At 42.1% G+C, this 18,496-nt stretch overlaps 1 protein-coding gene across 2 annotated transcripts in view; it reads right to left on the reverse strand.

Annotated features, from left to right (window-relative positions):
* Me3 (malic enzyme 3) overlaps positions 1-18,496 on the reverse strand; it is a 199,031-nt gene that overhangs the window by 22,216 nt on the left and 158,319 nt on the right. For both annotated transcript variants that reach the window (XM_026401517.2, XM_077796882.1), the window contains exon 8: positions 2,480-2,589. In XM_026401517.2, the coding sequence (XP_026257302.2) occupies positions 2,480-2,589 (110 nt within the window). The remainder of the gene's footprint in view (positions 1-2,479; positions 2,590-18,496) is intronic.

The raw sequence follows: 18,496 nt of genomic DNA on the forward strand, positions 1-18,496 counted from the left end.
ACAGTGAGGGAAGAGATTGTACAGAGGGATCACCTGAGTGGGCCCCCAAATCAGACCGAAACATCCATTGCCAAAAAATAAAAAAAATGGTCTTTCACAACCATAATAACCTCTTGGATTTTCCAAATACAAGGAGTATTCCAATCAAGGAATCAGGACTATTCCTTCCCTGGACTTGAATGGAATATGTGCTGCTGGAAGGATAAGCCTGAGAGACCCTGACACCAGGGACCTAGAGCACTTCTAAAGCCAATGTGAAGCACCTTCTGTTTCAGAGGAACAGAGGCAGGAGACCTGGAGCTGCGTCTTGAAGGGTAAAGGTATTACTCAGGCAAAGATGATGGGAAAGGGTAAGCCGGACTTTCACATGGCAGAGAGAAATGACTGGTAAGGAGATTATAGGAGTGAAAATGGAGAGTCAGAGGACAGAGGAGAGACCTCAAAGCCATAGACTTGAGTGAAGGAGTATGAACAAACAAGGGGTAGCAGACTAGTGTTTCCATCTTAGGGTTACATTCTGGCAGTAGTGTGGGGGCAGATGGAAGCTGATAGATGGCAGGGCCAGCTGGGTATGTTCCTGTGCACGTTTATGAGGCTGTATACACACAGTGCTGTGTGTCTGTACATCTGGAGTCTGTGCACCAGGTGTGCCGCCCACATGGACTTGTTTTCTACTCCTCCCCTCTGGCTTAGGCAGCACAAAGGCACGGGGATGGCTATCCTGCCGCTGACTCATGGGTGAGTGCTATGATGGGGCTAGCTGGCAGGTGCTTCCTCCAGGGCCACAGGCACACCCCTTCCCCTGGACTGACAGTGAAGTGACTGGCAGGCAGTGAGAGGATGGCTTCTGCGACTGGACTCTCCTGTCTGTGTGATGGCTTGTCTAGGAGAGGCTGGGCTTGCCTTGTCCCAGGCTCAGCCATCAGGGTGAGGGGCAGACAGAATGGAGAGGCTGTGAGGACAGGGGCTTAGCTATGGCCCAGCTTTGCCTTTCTGGGTCTCCCTGTCTCTGGACACTCACTTTTCAGGCACTGAAGTCATGTATTTGAACTTAATTATCTAACAATGTACTATAACTATGCTATTCTACCTCTTGAAAATTCACAACAAATCTAAAAAAAAAACCAAACACTAATTTATCACATTTCTTATACCCCACATATGGACCACAGGTTCTTGGTTTTGTGGGATGAGTATAAACTCTAGAATGGCATAGTAAGTAGTTGGGAACTTGGAATTTAGATTCCAAAAGTGTGCGTTCAAACTTCAATTGTACACTCCAATGGCTGAGTTACTTATTCTCTCTGTGCCTCAGTTTCTTCATTCACAAGACACAGATGCCAAAACCTCATAGGATTAAATGTATATAGTTCCTAAAACAGTGCTTGATGTATCATAAATCTTCAACTATAAACCTTAACTAGTTTTACTAGCTCATCTCGGCTGTTCCCTCAGGTCTCGGGAGTTAGGGAATTCTATTGATGAAAAGTTGAGACCTCTTTGGGACTCTAGAGGAAACGTGTTTAATGAGATGTTGACCCATGTTTTACTCTCAGGGACCAAGACTTGTTCCCACCAACTCATTCTTTTTATTTGATGTGTGTCTTTGGTTTTAACAGGTTTTTTTTGGTCAGACTTCATTTGTTAAATAATAACGTATGTGGACCCATCAAGTGTTCTCTTGGACCTTACAAAATGCTAGTAATGGTTCCCAGTGCTCCTCACTGGAAACTTCTGGATTGGATGAGATCATCCTTGGGAGGCCACCCTGCCTGTTCCAGCTTCAGATACTGGCACCTCCACAGCAAGAAGCAAGTGCCTTCAAGTATTTCTGGGCCTTATAATAGGTGGCCAAGTGGACCCTAAAACAGAAGATGCTTCACATTGGTTTTAGAAGTGCTCTAGGTCCCTGGTGCCAGGGTCTCTCAGGCTTATCCTTTCAGCAGCACATATTCCAGCCAAGTTCAGGGGAGGAATAGTCTCGACTCCTTGATTGGAACACTCCTTGTATTTGGAAAATCCAAGAGGTTTTGGTCTGATGGAGTCGTAGGTACTAGTGCATTCTCTATATCAGCTCATTAAATTTTCACAAAATTCTCCTGAGGTGACTGTTGTCATCTCTATAGATTAGAGAATAAAATTGGTCAGAGAAGGGATTTATTCAAGTACTAGTAAATGGCAGCATTGTTTGGAATTTCTTACATTCATTAAATCACATCATTCTTACCTCTGAAGTAGTAATGATCTCCAATTTGTAGATAAGCAAACTGAAGCTTAGCAAAGTTAAGAGACTTGTTCAAGGTCATAGAGCTAAGAGTTAGCCAAGTGGGAGTTGAATCCAAGTCTAATGTTCTGTCTCCAACAGCTGCTTGGAATGAACCAGCTATGAGGTGACACCTCTGCCCTGCTTTGGCATCCAGGTGAGCCTTGTGGAAAGGCAGGTTTTAATCTCCAGTGGTTTTGTAGGGTGGAAGCCTACCTTGGATGTCATCGTTGAACATGCAGTACTTGTTGCGGTATTTGTTGAGCAGGCGGAAGGCATTGGCATTGGCAAAGTCTTCAAATTGAATGAGGCAATTTATTCCAAACCTGTGGAGAGAGAGGAAGGAGCACATGACTGACTCCCTAAGACAAATCCCTGCATGTCACAGCCTGCATGGGAGAGTGGGTAGGCTCAAACAGGAGGTGGAGGGAAACATGGCTCCTTCATCTGTTTTTTTTTTTTTTTTGCCATCTGGCTGGATCTGGAACTCCTGGGCTTGGAGTTCTGCCTATCCCATCATATGGATAGGGAAAGGAGAGAGTAGGGGCACCTGGCTTAGTTGTCAGCCAAGCCAACATCACTGTATCTAAGGTGGACTGGTGGCTCCCTTGGGCTTCCATGGCAGACAGTGGGCATGCCAAGAGGGCTGAGATGGAGCTGCCTTGTCTGTAGCCTTTTGCCAGCAGAAAAGCTCACCTACTCCAAGCTCAAATGCATAAAGAGAGCCAGGCTTCCCCACCAGAGATGGTTGGGGAGCTTCTACAGCCTCTAAATATCTCCCTCTCCAGACCCGGAGGCCAGGAGCTCCATCACTGGAGACTCCTCAAAGTTCAGTCATTGGTCCCTGACATGATGCAAGGAAGGCTGGGAAAGGCCAGCATGTGAAACCTTTGTCATCTATTTACATCTTGGTGATGTTGTTCTCCAATTTGCAGAAGTAGAAGAGAATCAGGTAGGGAGTGCGTTTAAAATGCAGATCTCCAGGCCCATCTCACAGCCTCACTCAGAAGGTGGATGGGGCTCAGGAATCTGCATTTTAACCAGCAGTCCAGATTGTTCTAATTCTGCCGTCTAGAGAACTTTGAGAAACACTGCCTTGGTGGATGAAGACAATGCCCAATAAGCTGCTTCATGGGCCTTATTGGAAATCTGTGAGGCAGTGCTGTCTAGATTGTCCCATCTTCCTTAAAAAGGGGAAGGGGGGCTTGGTTAATTAGAGTTTCATAACCTATTTTTCCTTTTAATATTTGTTGTCTGTCAGGAAGCTGAGAGAAAAACTCCCATCTATTTACAATAGGCATCCTTAGTCTGAGATTTCTGCCCACAGATTTCCCTCTTACTTCATGCTTGCTCTTTGATTCTGATATTTGGTAATTTTATTGGTGTCTTGGTCTTTATGGAATCAGGCATGTATGAATTCTTAAAAATTACTTAACACATGGACAAAAATAATTTTCATCTCATGGGTCAATTTGTGATCGAGTAATGGTATCTGAGATCATGTTCATTGAGAAAAAAGTCCTGATTGATCCACATGAAATTCAGGAATGTCAGGGTATGTGATAGGGAGAAGAGGCTTGCTATTTCCAACCTGGTGTGAACCACAGGCTTGAAGCCCTCTTGAGATGAAGAGGTGGGTGGGCCACCTATGTGGCGGGCTTCCTAGGCTCTTGAGGCATCTTTCTGGTGAGGTTAGTGCCTGTGGGGGAGTGGATTGCCCTGAAAGATCCAGAAAGCAGTTTTTCCAGCCTCATAATTTTTGGCACAGCCTACCCTGTCCAGCACAAATGCCAGTGAATGGGTAAATATTTGCTTCTGCTATGGTTTTTTTTTTCAGATCCTTAGCTGGTCAGAGCTGCTGTTGGAGGCACTGGAAATGGGGTCATGTTACAGGGGCGGAAACGAAGGGGTGGTGGCTTGCTGTAATCTAGTGCTAAAGATTTCCAGGCTTGGATCAGGAGGCTTGAAGGCCTGACAACTGAGTGGCCTTGTACCTGTCACGTCACCCTCATTCTGCTTCAGTTTCTCATTTTTCAGTGGGCACACTATCTGCCTGACCATTTTCTGTGCTCTGATTGAGGACTGAAAGCTGAGGATATGTTTTTCCAGCTTACTGATGTATAATTGATAAATAAAAATGGTATATATTAGGATGTACAACATGATGATTTGATGTATGTTTACATTGTGCAATTATCATCACAATCAAGTAAGTTAACACCTCACATGGTTATCTTTTTAAAATTATTTTTGGGGTGAGAAAGCTTAAGGTCCTTTTTCTTGGCACATTTCAAGTATACAGTATAACACTATTACCTATATATAGTCTGAGGCTGATTTTAGACTGAAATCTTCTAGCCATAATTCTTATCTACAATGAAGAGTAAGTGCTCATGAGGTTTGTGGTGGGATGGTAGGGTAGGGTGTGGCAGTGGTGGGGGGCTTGCTGTCTCCTGACCTACTGTTCAGCTATTTTCTCTTTGTACAGGAGATTTTGAGAGAGAAAAGGTCACAGATGCTATTTAGTAACAGTAGCAGAAAGGATACTCAGCCCAGCTCCTAGGCTTGAGATATCGTTGGATCGAGAGAGCACACAGCCTTGAGAAGTTACAGAGAAAGTAGTGGCCTCAGGGGAAAGCTGAATTTCAACAAAACCAGGAAGACAGGGAGTTGTCAGAGGAATGAGAATATTGGGTGTATATATATTCACAAATCCAGTTCCAGAAGACTCTAGAAAAGTTTAGGAGGAAAATGAGGTGTAAGATATTGGGTTGGACCATGGAAAGCATAAAGCACTTGCTTTGAACTTCTGTGAGCTCCTGAGCTGACTTTATGACTCCTCCCTGGGCACCTCAATAGGTCAGTTATAGATAGGGTTATAAGATGTATCTCTTTGGGGTCATCTTGGAATCATTAGGTACAATCATTAATATTTCCATCTCTCTGTCTCTGTGCATAACTAAATATAGATTGTCATTTAAAAAATGTTTTAAAAGAGAAAGTCATCTCATAATTTGTCTCAATAATGCACTCCATGATTTGATAATCCTTTAACAATCAGTATCAAGAACAGTGCCTGATACATAAGTACTCAACAATACAATACCTTCATATCTGCAGGTTCTGCATCTGTGGATTCAATCAATCCTAGATTGGAAATATTTTTTAAAAAAATGCATCTGTACTGAACATTTACAGACTTTTTCATTGTTATTATACCCTACAAGATACAGTATACCAATTATTTACATAGAATTTATGTTGTATAAGGTATTATAAATAGTCTAGAGATGTTGTGAACCATTCAGGAGGATGTGGGTAGGTTACTATGCCATTTTATATAAGGGACTTGAGCATCCATTGACCTTGATATCCACAGGGGGTTCTGGAACCAAATTCCCTTGGACACTGAGGGAAAATTGTACTATGACTAGAAATGATAAATAAAACCTCCCATGCACAAATTTAATGCCATGCTTGCCAAGCAACATTTACTGTGAATTTTTGTTCAGCATATGAATTTCAAGTATTTGAAGTGGAAGTGGGGAACAGAGTGTCTTTGGTTGTTGGTGACAATTTACTCTATATAAGTTGCTTCACAACTAACCTGGGGCTAAAATATTGAAAAGGTCAGACAGCAAAGCAAGTGGGGCACATTCTCTTGCACACACCACACACATGACCCTTAAGCAACACCACCACTCATTTGCCAAGGTAAAAATAAGGCAAGCATTATAAATACCATTGTGCAGTGTATTGTTACTGTTTTACATTTAATTCAATTTTACATATTCTCCTCCTTCCGATGGAACAATTTAATAGAATATAGAGTAAAACCTCATTAACTCAGGTCACTTTAGTCCCAGCTTGGAATTGCACAAAAGGCCTAGGGACCAACCATCCAATGATGCAGACTGAGTTCCCTAGGACTCCAGAACCTCTAGGACCCTGTCCTTGTACACACATCTCTAGGGTTGCTCCCTGGGCCTTCCACTACCAGGAACTACCCCTGCTCTAGGATTTCACACTGTCCTCCTTCAGCCTCTGACTGCAGCCACTACTTCCCTTCACTTTTGCTGCTTCTGCTCTGCATCAAGACCTCTGGGTCCTTAATCACATCATCCAGTCCCTTGGCCTCTTCCTTATTGCATTTCATGAAACCAGGACAGTCTGAATCAAGAGTGTTTACTTCAGTCACCGTCTCAGCACCATCCATCCACCATCTGTCTATCCACCCCTTGTTCTGCTATCCATCTACATTTATTGAGCACTGGTGATGAGCTAATGCTATAATTCAACAATGTTTCAGGAAAGAATAGATAATGAAGGAGCTGGTGAAAATGTAGTATCATGAATTTGTAAACTAATTAAAAGTTAAGTAAGATAAAAAAGCTTAAAGTGAAAATCTAAATGACTCAGATCAAAAAAAACTTTTCTCCATTCATCCATACACATCTGAATAGGTTCTCTTCATAACATAAGTTTAAATGTTAGTTATCAATTAATTTATATACTCGCCAAAATGCTAAGAACAATGGTAAAAAATGATCATCTTTATTAAATATTTATTACCTGCTGGGCATTACATTACACTAAGTTCTTTACATATCACTCTTTCAATCGCTGCATGACCTTATGAGGCAGTTGCCATTTCCAGAGAAGGAATGTTATTTGCCTAGGGGCTGTTTACACTATTGCACTTGGTAGGTGGTGAAGCTGGAATTTGGATTTGGCTCTAATCTGACTACAGAATCTGTCTTTGTTTAATTTTAAAAAGCAATACAGATTTGTAGAAGATAAAATTAAACAGGTAATAAAGCTGGATTTCATTTTCCACATGGAAAAACATACATCAAACAGGGAGACAGAAAATGGTCTTCTATCAACCTCCTGATCTACCTGCTGGAGGAGGAGCATAAGCTACTTAGTGTCTGGGGTTGGAGTGGGCATGCTAGGAACTTCACTCAGATTTTTCTAGGAGACTAAGTGGGAGGTCTGACCCTTCTTAGCATGAGCAACAGGGGGCAGGAGAATCTGGATAGTGGGTGTCTTAGAGTCCTCTTTGTGCTTACACAAACCAGATCAGCAGGTGGCCACCTTCCAGGGCTGTGGGAGCAGTCACAGGGCCCCCTCCCAAGAGGCCTGCTCAGGAACCCCTACCCTGAGGCTCTGGGCAATTTCCTGATTTTAGAGCTGGCTATGTGCTGCTGTACTCCTGTCCTTTCAGAAGCTGCCCTTTACCAGGGAGGTTCCAGGGTATCTGTCCCCCTTTCCACCTTTGAACTCTTCACCTTGTATCCCTGGCAGCAGTGGAGGAACATTTGATGCTTCTCCAGTGAATAATTCCTGAAATGGAGAAAGGGCACCTCCCCAAGCCACATGGAGCAGTCTAGACCTCTTGACCCCAGGGACTCATGGGGAAATGGCCTTGGAGCTGCAGGGAAGGCATTCTAAGGTTAGAGCTCACTTAAAGAGAGGATGTTGGATGGATGTTTGATTCCCCCGGCCCCCCACCCCCTCAGTGCTAAGGCAAGAGGAAGTTTGCAAATGTTAACCTGAGTCTGGGTGTCCTAGCAAGCTGTGTGGCAGTGTGATGAGACCTAGGTCAGGGCCAACAGAGCTAGGCACCAGATACCTGGGATACAGCCCCCGGGGTAAGAGGTGTTCTGCCTTTCCCCTCACAAGCTGACCAAATGCAGAGCAAGGGCTATTGGCAAGAATCAAACATTCCAGGGACTACAGACCTGGTTTCTCTGTTCAGAGGTCAGGACCCACCATTCTTTCAAACACCTGAGTCTGACCTCTTTCAGGCCTGAATAAACACAAGGGACCTGGGAGGAGCAGGTGAAATTGCTCAGCCTGTTTCCAAATAGAATGACTAAAAGCTACTACTCAGATTTCCATGGGCGTCTGCTCTGTTCTTCCAATGCAAAACACCTGCAAGACTTCCACAGCAGTGTGTAAAGTGAGAATAACATACCCAGAAACCCATTTTTCTTGTTTCTTTCTTCTCATCTCTTCTCTTTCCTTCCAGGAACTAGAGCTGATAGAACCATGAAACTCTAGGTCTTTTAAAAATTTTACATATTCCATTAAACTCTGGGCCCTTGAGATGCCCTTAGAAAGAGATTCTGTGGTTAAATAAGTTTAAATGCTCTTTATCTTACGTATTGCTTATATAATGTATTTCAAAAGCTCTGAAAAATCCTGCATTAAGAAACCTGTTCGACCCAGCCTTATCTAAGCTTATTTGACCAGAGACCTTCCCCTACTGCACCTCTGCCTACTCCTCATCCCCACATACGGTAGAGCACACTTTGAAGGACATGATTCTCTGCAGAAAGAACTTTGTTCAAGTGAGTTTGGATGGATTTAGGGTGAGGCCATCTCTCTGGGGTCGGAGAATCTCAACATTTGGCTCTGAAGTAGGGCAGGGTGACAGCCACTGGGGAATGCAGGACTGAAGGATAGATTTGTTTTGGAGATGAGAGGGGTACATAATGGGATAAAGGAACCAGTGTGGTTCCTCCCCAGTGTGGAGGAGAGATGAGAGATGAGGGATGAGGGATGAGGAATGAGAGGATGGGGAGAGCCTGGGATGGGGTGAGAGCTAGAGCACAGCTGGAATGTGAAAATGTGGTCAGATACCATGGGACAGATATGAGCTGTCACGCCCCAGCTCAGCCACAGATTATATGAGGGAATGACTCATTGGGGATGGGGGAAGTAGGGAGGTGGGTGTTGGGCAGGCATCCACAAGGATGTTCTGTTGGTGAGGAAGCTGGAATCCGTGGATTGGAGAGAGAGGATACTGAATCTGAAAATGAGAAGACAGAGTGGAATGAGGCACAGTGATTCACTTCATAGAAGGGCTGTTCTGTGGACAAGGAATTAAGTTGACCTATTTTTGCATAGTCTTGAGGGAAAAAGCAGAGCAAGAGGTGGGAGACAGAGAGACCCAGATTTCAGTACCATATAAAGCAGAGATTTTAAACACTCTAGACAGAGGCCGCTGGTCACTAGAGGTGATTCTGTGGTCACTGGAGCTCTACTTGGCAAGGAAGTCATGGAAGGGATTCCAGCCCAGGGCGTGAGGCTGGACCTCTGAGGTCCTTCCCTTCCCAGCTCCCAGACTGGGAGATTCCCTGGTGTGCTTGCCTGGCAGCCAGACTGGCAGGCTCCTGTGACTGGCATTTTGGCCTTTGGGGGAAAACCCCCATCAATTTAGCAAGATAGTCACAGGAAGTAGCAATTTCTAAACAAAGCCCCAGAAGAATGTGGCCATTCCTCAGTTACTGCTCTGATGGCGAGTGTAGGCCAGACAGAAAACACTTCAGAACATGAGGATTTCCTCCCGAATTTCCCTGTTTGTCTGAGTTCCGGGGCAAGCACACCCATGGCGTCAGGAGTACCAGTGCTGGGAAGAGGGTGGTAGCTAGTCTGCTGACCTCTCAATCCCTCATAGGTCAATGGCCTGTGCTGAATTTTCTTTCTAGGGCACAGGAACTCACTTCTCAAACTCCTGCTCATAAAGCTCAGGTGCTTTCTTCAGATATCAACTCACCAGTTAGCTCAGGGGCTTCAGTTAAACCAGTTGTATGTGCCCAGATGTCATACAGCCACTGACGAGGCTTCTATGAATAGTCTGGCCCATTTGTATCTCTCTATTCAGTCTAGTACTTAGTGTTTGCACTACAGTCTGTGATGCTGTAACATCCAGATCCTCTTCAGAGTCTGACTGTCTCACAGAACTGGTCAAACTAGAATTATGATAGTTAGTCTTGGGATAAAAGATGGTAAAGTAGGGAAACCTAGTCTGTGTGTATGGGCTTTTAACACCCAAATGAGCCAAAGTCAGAGAGGGGAAGAAACGAAAAAGACCAGTCCAGGTTAAGCAATGCTCTGGATTGAAGCAGGCAGTAGACAGAGTTCTAGAAGGCAAGGCGCTATCTTACTTTTTATTGTGTTGAATGGCAGCTAAAGAGGGAGCTTTAATGAACTCACTTTTCTGCCTCCTGCTCAGGACAGGTCAGTCTCAGACACCTGTGTTGAGGACAAAACATTCTGCTACTTATCTGCTACCCTATGCTTTCCTGGCTCGGTCAATATTTGTTGAACAATCAACAAAAAAGAAAGACAGAAAGCAAGCTAGCAAGCTGCAGAACAGTCCCTCCCGTGAGTATCCAGTTGTGCACATTTCATATGATATCACCAGCTACCCCTGAAGCCAAATTCTCCTCTTCTAGAAGCCTGATGACAAAGTATTGCTATATTATAATATTTGAGGCTTCTTCCTTGTGCCCAAAGGGTTCAAGTTCACATGAACGGGCACCACCAGCAGGGCACATCTTTCTAGTTAGCAGAAGGCCTATGGACCCTCTATGGTCAAAAGCTTTGGGTTTTGTAGTCATGTGAATTTGAGAGTCTAGCTGGGTCATTTGGGAAAGTTTACTTATAACCTTTATAACTTCAGTTTTTTGGTTTCAGGGTTGCTGTGATAATTAAGTGTAATACACCCAGCAAAATGTAGATGCTCTATAAAAGTTTTTTTCCTGGGAATAAGACTGACTTTTTAAGTCCAAGTAAGTATCCCCTGTCCCTTGACAAAACTGAAGACAGGGATATTAGCTAGGTACACATTAATCTACACAAACACAGCATTAATTATTTGGGCATCTCTTCCCCCCCCCCCAAGCAGATTGTAAGCTCCCTGGCAGCAAAGTCTTTTTTTGACTTTGCTATATTCAATAAATGTTGGTCCAGTGGATGAATGGATGGATATTATTTATATGAATAATAATAAAAATTCAACTAATGGCATGCTGTCTTGAATTTTTTTTTAAATTTTGTTGTGGATGGACACAATACCTTTATTTTATTTATTTATTTTTATGTGGTGCTGAGAATCAAACCCAGTGCCTCACACATATTAGGCAAGTGCTCTACCACTGAGCCACAACCCCAGCCCCCCAGCCCTGAACTATTTTATGATTATCTTATGTGTCCATATTACAATCCCAGGGAAATTTGAATTCTTCATGATCAAAGAAAACCACATTCTTTGTATCAGTCAACATTGTAGGACATACAGAAGGCATGTACTAAATTCAGGATGAATGGAAATTTCGTAAATTATATAAATGAGAGCAAAGAGCTAGTTTTCCCTTGATTCCCACTGCTTTTCTCATTATCTGGCCTTGGGGAAACAGTTTTCTCTTGTGGTCTCAGTTTCCTCACCTATAATGTAAGGGAGTTGAATCAAATGAACAGGTTGTTTCTTGCCAATTTATTCTAAGACTGTTAGATTTTAGTCCCATGGAGGCCCAGGTAGGAAAAATAGAATGGTCACATATAGATTGAATCACAAAGGAATTCCTAAAATTTAGGTGCATATGGAAATACTGAACAGTGAATACTTCTGTTGAGAGAGATTCAGAATGTGCACATCTCCTGGAGACATTGCAATCAGGGCTCAGGGCTAACAGCAATATTTTTATATTCTTTTAAATTAAAATAAAACCCTCAAACTCTCGTTGTAGCCTGGATGCTATAAGCTTAGGGGTTTTCCTTTGCTTATATTACTTTAAAACTAACAGAAGAAACTTGAAGCCTGAGAGCCCCAGTTTTCCCCCTGGTCTGGCCTGAGCTGGCTGGGGTTCGAGGTTTGTTGAGAGTCCAGAGGAGGTTCTCAGCTCTAGTAAATTATGGGGCAACTGGACAACTGGCCCTTAAGTAATCAAGAAGGAAGATCAGAAGAGCCAGTCAATTAACAATTAATGGACAAGGGCTAATTAAGAGAATACTTCCTTCTCTACCAGAAAATGGGAACTGATGACCAGCCTTCCATTGTTCCCTTATAGTGAGGATGGGTGGAACACTAACCTTGCCCTTGGATGAGTCACACAGAGAGAACACATATAAAAAAGGTAAGTAGAATGCTTTTCAAAGATCTTCCTTCCATTTATACTCACTGTCTACTATATCAAGAAGGTGTCTCGAGTGTATTGGGATGTCTTTTTTTTTTTCCTATGGAAGAGAATAGAAGTAGAGAAAATCCAATTTAGAGGGTGAGTTCTGGAGTTAGATCAACTAGGTTCACAGTTTGTGTCCACTGTTTAGTGAAGTCATGACCTTGGGCAACTTCCTTAACTTCTCTGTGCCCCAGGCCTTTCATTTGTAAAATGCGCATTCATTCAATAAATATTTATTGAAACTTCAAATGGTAGTAGGCATTGGTTTGGGGGCTTGAGATAGAATAGTAAACACAAAATATAAAGCTCCCTCCTAGAACTTGTATTTTAGTGGGATAGGATGATAATTTATTCACTTAATAGGGTTTGGATGAACGTCCCCCTAGGGTCTTTGTGTTAAGAGTTTGGTGGTCCCTAGGGTGGGATGACTGGGAGGTAATGTAGACTTTTAAGAGGTGGGGCCTTATAAGAGGACATTAGGTTATAGGGGTTGTACCCTCAAAGGGCATTGGGACCCCAGAGGGACATGAGATGAGCACTTTATTCTACCACATGTGCCCTGCCATTGTCCCCACCAGAGGCCCAAAGCAATAAGTCTGTCTGATCTTGGATTGGAACCTCCAAAGCCATGATCTAAACAAACATTTTCTCTTTATAAGTTAATTCTCTCAGGTATTTAGTTATGGTGATGGAGAGTTGACTAACACAGTGTTTTAGTGGATGATAAATAAATTGATATATGTGAATTCCTTGTTGTCCATAGAAGCTAGGTTAGCCTAGTGCCCAGTTCACCACAGGGTGAAGGGTAAGATGTCTGCTTGCTATATTAGTTATTTAATTTTTTTAAATGCAAGAAACTATCTCTGGGTAAGAGTTACTGCTTAACACATTATTTCAAAATTCATTGTTTTTTCTAATTACAAAAGAAATGCCTCTGCATAAACAATCTAACATTACAAATATGAATGACTAAGAACACAAAAATCTCTGGCAATCCCATTCCTTAACTGTAATCACTATTAACAGTTTGGTGTATACACATCCAGATATTTTTTTTCCTTACATAACTTATTTTGATTAAATCATTTGTTTTTAGGAACTTTGTTTTTTTGTGATCCAACTTTATTAAAAAACATCTGGTAATCTTAATAAAAACAACAAAACAGAATAAGAAGAAGCTGTATGTGTGTGTATGGATGAGCATGACATGGAGAAAGAGAAGATGAGAATAACACTCTATGCCATGGGGTGGGTGGGGGCTGCTTCATTCTTTCCGCATGAGGCTGGGATTTGGGGGGTTCCTGAACCTATCTATACTTTCTTTCCCTCCAGAAACATTCTGTTTCATCAAGTCTTCCTGGTGAAACATTCCTATTTCTTAGGGTTCTAATTCCTGTACTGGTTGCATATCTGGTTTTCCCACATTGTGGACCATTTGCCTGTGGGTTGTTATGACTCATGTGTGCACTTTCCTTGGGGAATTAAGTTCTTTGTAGCATGGGCTGTGGGAGTATCCCTAAGGACAAGTTTTACTTTTCCTGTTGCCAGGTTTCCCAGAAATATCACTGGCAAGGGGCAACATTTTATATTCATTTCTTAACAGGAATTTTTGCTCCAAGTAGATGTTGTAAATGTGAACTCCAAATCCCCAATGTGGTGGAGGCTTGGTGTTTTGGTTTCTCCTGTTTCTTTCACATTTTTTTTCCCTAGATTGGTGACCAGGACCTATTTCCTCTTGAAGTTGGGGACAGCCATGTGAGGCTCCCAGTTATTGGTAGGACTCTGTTCCTTTGTGCCCTGTTGTTCAGAACTCCACACTTGATCCTTCCTGGTTGTGGACCCATCTTTAGGTTGGAATGATGAGAGAGAAACAGCCATAAAAATGGAAGGACATTCACGATTGGAGAGTTAACAGCACGTAACAACGATGATGTGTTTAAAAAGCAGCCTGAAGACCAGTAACTGGAACCCAGAGATCAAGGGAGAGGGTGGTAGGAGGTGAAGTCATCAAAAGTATCATTCTAGATCTGGAAGCAAAGTTTGGGGCTGCCATAGGTGTAATCTTTTAGTAAGTCAGTAGCAGTGGGTGGGCTTTGGATGGGTTAGTGACTTTCTTTTGGGCAAGTTTATAGTTCTCATTTCTGTACCAAGAAATGTGTCTGTGTCATAATAATCATGTGTTTGATTATGCAAGATGACAATTCTCTCAGACTGGTAGGTCTGCAAGGCTGAAACAACACTCATCAGAAAAAAAGGGTACAAAGTGTGAGAAGACCCTGCCCTCTTGGGCACATGGACCTTCCCGCTCTCTGGGTATACATGGGTTGGGTTTACACAATTTTTCCACTGGGTGGAGGGCAGTAGGGAAGGAACAATATTTACTAATTGTACATACCAGGGATCTAAAATGGATATGAGTTACACTCAGGACTGTTGCTTTTGTTTTTTCCTATTTAAGTTCAGCATTGGGAAAGAGAAAGTAATATTGGAAGGGAGAGGATGGATGGGTGGGGGCACTGTGGAAGGCAGTGATGTCAGACATGGATATAGGAATGTAAAAATATCACTAAACCACTGCCTAAAAAGGAGTTCTAGAATTTTCCTGAATTAACAGTAATAATAATAATGTCTAATAGTAAACTCTACGTGTTTACAATCATTTAGGTGAATGTTAAGTATTTTATGTAGATGGTTTCAGCTAGCCATCATAAGTACTCTACAACTTATTCTTAAAAATGCACTTTCAAGGGCTGGGGATGTGGCTAGTGGTAGGGCATTTGCCTAGCACATGTGAGGCACTGGGTTTGATCTCCAGCACCACATAAAACAAATAAACACATAAAATAAAGGTATGTGTCATCTACAACTAAAAGAGAATTTAAAAAATGCACTTTCAAGCTGAGGAAACTGAAGCACAGATAGGTTAAGTAGTGTATTAATAAGTACTTTGTTAATAGAGGTTCCAACTTAGTCTAGCTTTAGAATTCATGCTTTTAATGACCACGGTTAATAGTGGGGTCTTCCATGGGTCCCTGTATTTGGTGAGATAATTATACTTTAAAACCTTCAGTTTCTTCATCTCTTACAATGAAGCTAATGATAGTACCTACATAATAGGGTTGTTGTGGGAACTAGGTGAGTTAATGTTGTAGGGACTTCCAGCATTAAAAAGAGAACAAAATCATGGCATTTGCAGGTAAATGGATAGAGTTGGAGAATATTAGGCTAAGTGAAGTAAGCCAATTCCCCCCAAAACAAATGCTGAATGTTTTCTCTGATATGAGGATGCTGATCCATAATGGGGACGTGGGGAGCATGGGAGGAAATGGAGGAACTTCAGGTAGACCAAAGGGGAGGGAGGAAAGGGATGAGGCATGGGGGGTAGAAAGACGGTGGAATGAGATGGACATCATTACCCTAAGTGCATGTATGAAACCCAAATGTTGTGACTCTACTTTGTGTACAACCAGAGACATGAAAAATTGTGCTCTATATATGTAATATGAATTAATTGCATTCTTCCATCATATATAACAAATTAGAATAAATAAATAATTTAATAAAAATATTGTAAGGAGTGCTTATACACATAGTATGTGTGTGTATGTGTGTATAACAACAAGTTGTTATTAATCCACTGAGGGAAATCAGAACTGCCATTCCTTCCCTCTCCCCACATATGCAAAAAACACACCCTTCTATTACTTCATCTCCTCTGCTATAACCTGAAAGTTTCAGGTCTGGACATGATTTTGTTCCTATTCTTGAAGTCAAGCTATAAAATCAGGCTGCTAAAAGAAAATGAAAAGGAAACAGCCAGCTGGCATCACTGAGTCCATCTCCCTGGCCAATGGGTTTCTTCTAGCACATTTGGCCTCAGTCCTGAGGTTAGACTTTTAACTAGTAAAGTGCAAACCCTCTCAGTTATTCACTCTACTTGACCATCAAGAATATGAATAGGTCCTAGAGAGTTGGTGCCAATTGCGTTTTGATACAGTCTCCTAGCCCTTTCTGTGACCCAGGACAGATTCCTTGCAGGCTTGGGAGTCCACCATCATGCAACATTTGGCTCCCATTCTGATGGGAATATGTAGGGACTAAATTGTCAACAATTAGCCATGTCAGGCTGAGACTGCTTCTTCTTCAGAGGCCAAATAAGCCAGAATGAGTTCCAGAGTTCCTTCCTCTGAGCTTCCTCAGATGTGGTCAGATTCACGGCCTTCTGTACATTCTAATTGATAGCTAGCCTCGGCAAAGTCTTTTGACCCAGTAGTCAATGAGTCAATCAACCAACCCCACCTTCGCCAGTTCCTGAGGGCCCTCTAGAGTGAAACCATGTGCCCTAGGAAGCATCAGTCTGGTAGTGATAGGACTCGAGAGAGGAATGATCTATAAAGGCCACCCACTCCAGATCACTTCAATACTTTAAACTTTTACATTGGTTCAGGCACATCTGTGCCCAATCTTTTCTCTGACTGTGAAAGATTAAGTACCAAGAAACAAACAAAAACAAAAACAAAAACCTTAAAAAAACACTTGACAGTTATATATGTCACAATACGGTATATGAATATTTAGTAAGTGAAATATGTATTTCATCAGATAACAAACAGGGAAAGAATTTCAGGTCTTGTTGGTCAGGGTTGATTTCCCTATGTTGGGCAGAATTTGAATTGGGACCTTGCTATGTGTTCTGCCTCTGGTCTCCTCTCACATCCTGTCAATTTTAATACACTACTTTTATTGCTCAGGAACATCCTGTAACTTCTTATTGCTCACTGTATCAAGTCCCACATAAGGTATTATGTGGATCAGTAGGTTTCAAACATTTTCAGCAGAATCCTTTAATGAAAAAATGAGCAGAAACCTGATACAGAAAGAAATTAAAAATAAGGTAATATAGTATTTCTTCAAGTTTAGATCTTTTATGGTTGATGGAAAATATTTCATTTCTAGCATCCCTGATGCACACTTGTAGAGTCCTGGGCTCTAGGAAGCTTGTATTTTAAAACACTGAATTAGATGACTGAAGCCTTTTCCACTTTGGAAATGATAACCTTCTCTGTGGGTTTCAAGGCCTATTATAGTGCAATGATCAATTTAGATATCAACCTACCTGGAATAAGGGTTACTCAGATAGTTGGTAAAGTATTATTTCCAGGTGTGTCTGTGAGGGTGTTTCCAGAAGGACTGACATTTAAATCAGTGACCAAATAAGGGAGATCTACCCTTACTCAAAGTGGAAAGGCACCATCCAATTGGTTGAGGGTCAGGATAGAACAAAAAAGCAAAGGAAAGTTGAATTTGCTCTCTTCCGGATCTGGAACACCTATTTTCTCCTGACTTTGAACTTCAGAACTTTAGGTTACCTTTATTTCTGATTCCAGGACATGTACTAGTGGCCCCTCTTCCCTTCCCCAGCCCCACTCCAGGTTCTCAGGCCTTTGATTTGGACTGAAGTTGGTCACCAACTCCCCTGATTCTCAAGTTGATCTATTGCCTATTATAGGACTTAGTCTCCATGGTCGAAGGAGACACTTCCCTCTTATTTATCATTATCCATCTCTCATTGATTCTGTTTCTCTGGAGAAACCTGAATAATATGTGTAGTTTGTCTCACTTCTATTTAATCTTATTTTCAACCAGTAAGCATTTACCTCTAGTTGGTGAGTCTTGTAGCTCTTGTAGAGTCTTCTGTGTTCACCTTGTTTTACTGTGTTTTTGCTTTTCTTATGATGTTTTGTCTACATGAAACAGCATTCTTTTTCCTACTGTTTTACCAAGTTTGGCCTCAGATTTGGACAATGTCTATCCCTCCCCAGTTATCGCTGATTGTTTCTTTTCTAAATTTCCATTAACTGAAGATCAATACCAAACAGTTAAGTACTTAAATCTTCTCTAATTATTTTTATTAAAAACATTGTTTTCTCAGAAAGACTGTACAATTCTTTTTTTGGGGGGGTGGGGCGGTACTGAGGATTGAACTCAGGGGCACCTGACCACATCCCCAGCCCTATTTTGTATTTTATTTAGAGATAGGGCTTCACTGAGTTGCTTAGTGCCTCGCTTTTGCTGAGGCTGGCTTTGAATTTTCGATCCTCCTGCTGCAGCCTCCTGAGCTGCTGGGATTACAGGCGTGTGCCACTGCACCTGGCCATGTACCATACAATCCTTAAGGGCACAACTCATGTCTTTTTAATTATTTTGAGTCTCATTACAGTGTCTAAAAGAGTGGTAGGCATATTGTAATTACTCAAGAATC

The sequence above is a fragment of the Urocitellus parryii genome, chromosome 4, assembly GCF_045843805.1.
Source record: "Urocitellus parryii isolate mUroPar1 chromosome 4, mUroPar1.hap1, whole genome shotgun sequence".
In the NCBI taxonomy this organism is placed as follows: Eukaryota; Metazoa; Chordata; class Mammalia; order Rodentia; family Sciuridae; genus Urocitellus; species Urocitellus parryii.